Raw genomic sequence first — 6,122 nt, forward strand, 5'->3', positions numbered from 1 at the left:
AGGAATTGTGCATTCTGCGCTTTCTGCATGCTGCCTGTCATATCGGGACAAAATTTTCCTTATCGTGACAGACTAAGTGGGTGCTATTTCTTTTTGACGTTGTTCCCCTTTGCAAGCTTCAACTCCCATTTTGGGAGTGGGGGGTCAGCCCTGGAGGCTTTCGGCAGGACAGAAGGAGGTCTTGGGAAACATACTGCAAGATGATATCTTTAGAAAAACAGATGTTTGTCTGATACAGTGTAGACATTGTGCTTAAATAGCCAATTGTTAATTATTTCAGATTTTTTAAGTACTGTGTAACCCTTCATAGAATAGATTTACTTATGGAAATGGGGTGAAGTCAGGGTTGCATTACAGTCGACTGGAAATTCATTGCATACTCAATGGAGGCCAGGATTTCTGGTCTGCAGCGAGCGGGGAATGAAACTGCGCTGTGCAGGTTTGGGTTTTATGAACTTGCTTATTACAATGAATTATTCAGTGAATGGTTTATGGAGATACATTGTAGCCTAGAGATTGCTCACAAATGACTTGTTGCAACTGTTACACTCAAGATTGTCAAATTACTGTTCTGTGCTTTCTACTTGGTCACCTAAATTGCAAGTTACTGTTTTATGCTTCCCAACTGATTGACTTGGGTGTTTCCACGCTGGCTGTGCAAACACTGCTGGTAAGAGCCTCTCATATTTCGCATGTGTAAAAGTATTTACTTGACTTTTCCCACCAAAATTGGCTGACTTCTTCAAATTTTTGTCTAAAGAGTTAAAAGAGGATCAGATGGAGTCAAAGCAATGTGCAGTTTGGCCACACACATTAAGGAGAAAAAGGATGTGGTGGTAGTGGAGCTTGGAGCTCTGCAGATCCTTGCTTTGACATTACTTTAGACTTGTGATGAATTGTTTCACTGCTGTATTGTTAACATTTTTTCATAGTTCTTTTTCTTGTATAGTGAGTAGTGATGATGAGGTCCTGGTTGCTGCACCTGCTTAAAGGTGAAATGGCAGCAGGAGTCTTTCTAGGCAAGAGGCCAGAAATAGGAAACATTTAGGAAGAAACCTTTTCACATTACAAAATATATTCTTTCCAGACAAAAACCTTTTAGTGACAAAGTTACTGATAAGTAACTTTTAGCAATCTGACAGCCTCTGATGCTTAAGAAAGTTTTAGTCATTCACAGACTTTGGACAACAGTGAACTCTGTCTTACATACTGCGTAAGTGTGAGCATGGAGAAGCAGGGGTCTCTCAGAGTTGCTGTGGTGTGCAGTGTGACTTGGAGAAAACTGTCCAAAAGGGTGATAATTTGATTGTGATATTTTTGCTGATATTAAGTAACTATGCAACAATATTTATTAGTAGTTAAAACGTGTCTTAAGAAGAGCTAAGCTATGTGTTTATATTCGTGTTGTAGGAGCGTGTGCTAAACATAGTACAAATGCTGTATGTGTTATACAATCCTACAGTTTCATCTGAAATGCATTTATAAATATTTAAATACACTACAAAGAAAGAGAAGTTCCCTAAGCTGGATTGTAATCATGAGCTGTCTGGACAGTTAACTATCTGTACTCGGTGTGACAGACCACGTGCTGCAGGCAGTAGCGTTTTTTAGCAAAGTATAAAAATAACCATCCAGAACTGTGTAAACCCCAAGGCTGCATCCACGCATAGTCAGGGCACAAACGGCACCTTTCATGCATGTAGTTGCCTGACTGCTGAGTTCAACCAGCAAGATGCATTCATATCATGCTATATTTGCTGCTTACTTGCAAGTGAAATCCAGGCTCCTCAAAATTGGAAGCTCTTTAGGAAGAGGTAAAATTGATTAAGGGCAAGGATGAAATGTCTTAGATGGAGTGTTCTATGAAATAAGGTAAAATGACGTGCTTTCTCTTAACCCTAGTCTTATTTTAATTTTATTTTCTCCCGGTCGACTGTCTTACCGTTATTTTCCTTCTGTTGTTTGTCTCAGATCAGGAAAAAGGTCAAGTGTCTTCATCTGGTGGCAATCTCCATTTGTATTTGGCTAACCATACCTTGGTGCAATTGTGTGTCATTGTCCTGGCAAGTACGTTTGCAGTTGTGAGAGGTGTGCCAGTCTTACCTGAAGTTCAGGGTGCCAGAAAGCACCTGAATTTTTCCACATTGACTAAGATTCATGAAATGCTGTTACTAATCCATGTTTTCTACTTTAATTTGGGAGTTATGTGCTACGTGTCCTGTAAAACCCAAGAGAGAAAGACTTGAGGGAAAAATCACCATTTTTTGCATTTCATTGCCTTCTCTGAAGCTTGGCATGCCTTCATAAAATGCACTGTTTTGGTATTACATTGAGCATAACTAGAAACTAATAAAATACAGTATTAGGCTAGAAACAAATCAGTAGGGTCATGCTTTTGCCCTCTACCTTCTTATCTTTCTTTTCAGAGGTAGCTGCTGCAAGCATTGTTGGATGGCTGGTTGAGAATCTTTATGAACTATTTGTAGTGTTTGGGGGGTTTTGATGTCTTGAAAAGGCCTAAGTGGCATACAAATAGCACCTTTCCCTCAGGCAATATGCAATAAGGTTAGAGTAAGTTCCTGCCTCCCCGAGCGCCAACATCGCTATTGCTGGAGTAGCTAGGAGCATCAGTCATCCTAGAAGAGAGTCTGGAGGGAAAAATAAGCCTCATCCACCTTTTCCCCTTGGGTTGCAGTTGAGCTCTCTGCATGCCAGCAGTACAGCCTAGGCTTGCTGGGGCGACCCACTGCCTCCTCAGGCAGGACCATTTAGATTCTAGCAGATCTAAAATATACTTGGTCTCCTTGCCTCCCAAGGAACATAAATGGATAACAAGCAATTACCCGATGGAGAGATGTGTTTTCAAAGCCCCTTCTATAAATTACTGCTTCATAGATAAAAGGAAATAATTTGCTATGCTAATGTGTTATTCTGTTTAGGTGTAATGACTGTGTGTGAAGCAGACCCAGTAAAGGTGGACCTTCTGAGAAATGCCTTCTTCCTATTCAGTTGTTGCTGGTACTTAAAACCTGGTATGTTTCTAGGAAGGTTTCAAGAAGCATTGGTGAAAGGGTCATCTCTTTGCAGGTCTCCAGAGGCATTGCTGTTGTTCAGCTGGGCTATGCTGCCTTGCTGAAGGATGAATGGTTGGAAAGTACATTTAGTTTTCTTCTGATAACCTTGTCGTATAGGTTTTAGAACTGAGATTTGTTGTGAAAACACTCGCACTCCCAAGAATTGTCTTATTTCACTCCATATGCCGAGATTTGCTTGTCCAAGCTGTTGGCTCAAAAAAGTCATAGAACTGTATATGTATACAAAAAAGGAGCCTGTCAACTATTTTGGAAAATGTGAAGCTGTGAGCCTAGTCACTGAGACCTCCTTGTCTTGAGTGTGGCTTACTCTTCTGTTGCCAGTTTCAGGCAATAAGGTTGAAGTTGTATAACTGAGCTTTCTGGTATTAGTTAACTGTAAGCCCTATCATGTAGTATGAGGGAGTTTGTAACTAGAGGAGTTTTTGAAATGATCAGGTGGGGTTTTTTTGTTTGGAGGGTTCTATTGCAGTCAAAGAAACTTCTATTTGAAAATGAGAATAAAGGGTGGTAAATTGGCAGAGATAGCAGTTGAAAGAAATTATTTCATGGAAAAGAACTTTATGTGCCTATTAAATATGGCCGATAAAATTCTGTTATTTTCTTAAAATAATTAACTCAAGTGAACATTTAGTTTTGAGGGAAATAAATAAATGACCAAACTTTCAGGCACGTTAATATTTGATTTGGAGATAACTGCATTAACATTGAATTTGAAGATTGTATTCCAGAGCACTACTGTCATGGTTTAACCCCAGCTGGCAACTGAGCCCCACGCAGCCACTCGCTCCCTCCCCCGAGTTGTGATGGGGGAGCGAATCGGAAGTAAAAGTGAGAAAACTCGTGAGTTGAGATAAAGACAGTTTAATAGATAAAGCAAAAGCTGTGCATGCAAGCAAAGCAAAACAAGGAATTGATTCACCACTTCCCATGGGCAGGCAGGTGTTCAGCCATCTCTGGGAAAGCAGGGCTTCATCACCTGTAACCGTTACTTGGGAAGGCAAACGCCATCACTCCAAACATCTCCCTTCCTCCTTCTTCCCCCAGCTGTACACACTGAGCATGACGTCATATGGTACGGGATATCCCTTGGGTCAGTGGGGTCAGCTGTCCCGGCTGTGTCCCCTCCCAACTTTTGTGTCCCCCTAGCCTCCTCGGAGGTGGGCTGGGGTGAGGAGCAGAAAAGGCCTTGGCTCTGGGTAAGCCCTGCTCAGCAGTAACTACAACATCCCTCTGTTATCAACACTGTTTCCAGCACAAGTCCAAAATATAGCCCCATAACAGCTACTGTGAAGAAAATTAACTCTATCCCAGCCAAAACGAGCACAACTGCATTAAAATTGCAAGACTTCTCTATTATCTTTCATAATGGAACATGAAATTAGAAACTTGTTAGTGGAAAGAAAAATTTCTTCTTTCTCATCTACACATTTTCTGCACTGTTGCATTAACAGAGGAGCTCTTCTTCTCATACTGTGAGAAGAGACATAGCTATCAGTGGGACATAGACCCTGAAGTCATTTACGGTCCTTTTGAAAATTAATATGCACCATTTCATAATTGTGTCTCAGTTCTTTGATGGATATAGAACGAAACTTTAACCAGGGAGTTAGCCTATGGGATTAACACTCATGTTTCCAAATGCAGGAGTCCAGGAAGCTTTGGTGTTGTTCCTTAACTTTTATTTCTTTTCCCCTTCCTTTGGTTGCATGTGTTTGAGGACCACTAAAATGTCTTCTTGCCTTCCTAATCCTCAAACATTTCTAAGAACCCTGGTGTAGCTCTGTGTTGTTCAGGACAGAAACACAGGACTTAGGGTGTCCTCACTGTAGGTGCTGCAGCTCCTGTTAGCCTGCAGTTCTCACATCCAGTGAGATCGGTGGTCTTGTGGATGTTAGTTACTATAACCATCTGGTTAGCTAGCATTTGTTATTGCTGAGAACACGTGGGATGTATACAACACAGCAACTCACCATTATTAACAGTGCTCAGCCCCCCTTTCGAAGGCATGTGCTAATCCATGGCTGCCCTGCTTTCCTTTCTGGGAAATAGTTCTGGAAATGGAATAACAGTTAGAAACCTGGATCAGACAGTCTCAAAATATGTGTGGGCAACCAGTCCAGAGTGTTTTCAGACATAGGTTGATTCTCCAGCTCTTTTTTTTCCTTCTTGTATTGGTCTCAAATAATTCCCTTCCGTAACTTTACAGTTTTGCAGTTGCTCCTTTTATTCATGGTTCAGCAATAACAAAACATTGTTCCCCATAGACTTGAAAATGGAGCAAACATACTCATTCTACAGCAAAGATCAATGCACTTGTATTTCTTTCTAATTAACTATACCCCAATAGAAAAATTCGTGGAATAGTAACATAGGGGAGAATTGGTCATTTTACCTTTATGTATGGTTTGCTGTTATTCAAAAACTGTTAATTTATTTAGACACAGAAGCCTATCACACAGATTGTGTTTAGTTCCTGTTCATGTTATGGTTCTTCTGCAGTGGTTTGTTAACAGCTAATCAACATTACAGATTTTCATGCTATACAGCTCAGGAACTGGCACAGTTCTGTCTTAGAACAGCAGAAGGTGTAAATGATGTTTAAAAGCAATCTGTTGATCTTTGCCTCTACAACTGAACGTATAACTGATTCATTATTTATTAAACCTCTCTACATTATTTATGAGTAGAACAGAAATATAAACAAATGACCTTTTTATCCTTTCTTTGTTTGAGAAAGTAGCTTCTTTATTTATAGAGCTGGTGATGATAACAAAATACAAATTAACTTTTAATGACTGCTTTTATATTCTCTCAGATTTATCAGAAAACAAGGACTGGATCGGCTTTTCCTGGAATGCGATACCCACATGTGGCGCCTGGGGGACCGGAGGATCCCAGAAGGAATCGCAGTCGATGGAGGGTCAGACTGGTTTCTCCTAAACAGGAAGTTTGTGGAGTATGTCACTTTTTCTAATGATGATCTGGTAACAAAGATGAAGAGGTTTTACTCTTACACGTTGCTTCCTG

The 6,122-nt window shown here is 40.5% G+C and overlaps 1 protein-coding gene across 1 annotated transcript in view; it reads left to right on the top strand.

Annotated features, from left to right (window-relative positions):
- The window catches only part of XYLT1 (xylosyltransferase I), a gene marked incomplete at its 5' end in the record, with an annotated part of 98,267 nt that overhangs the window by 69,005 nt on the left and 23,140 nt on the right, over positions 1-6,122 (top strand). Inside the window, one exon of the mRNA XM_009697009.1 lies at positions 5,911-6,122. Coding sequence (XP_009695311.1) covers positions 5,911-6,122 — 212 coding nt within the window. The remainder of the gene's footprint in view (positions 1-5,910) is intronic.

Source organism: Cariama cristata, unplaced genomic scaffold (genome assembly GCF_000690535.1).
Source record: "Cariama cristata isolate BGI_N322 unplaced genomic scaffold, ASM69053v1 scaffold17173, whole genome shotgun sequence".
Lineage (NCBI taxonomy): Eukaryota > Metazoa > Chordata > Aves > Cariamiformes > Cariamidae > Cariama > Cariama cristata.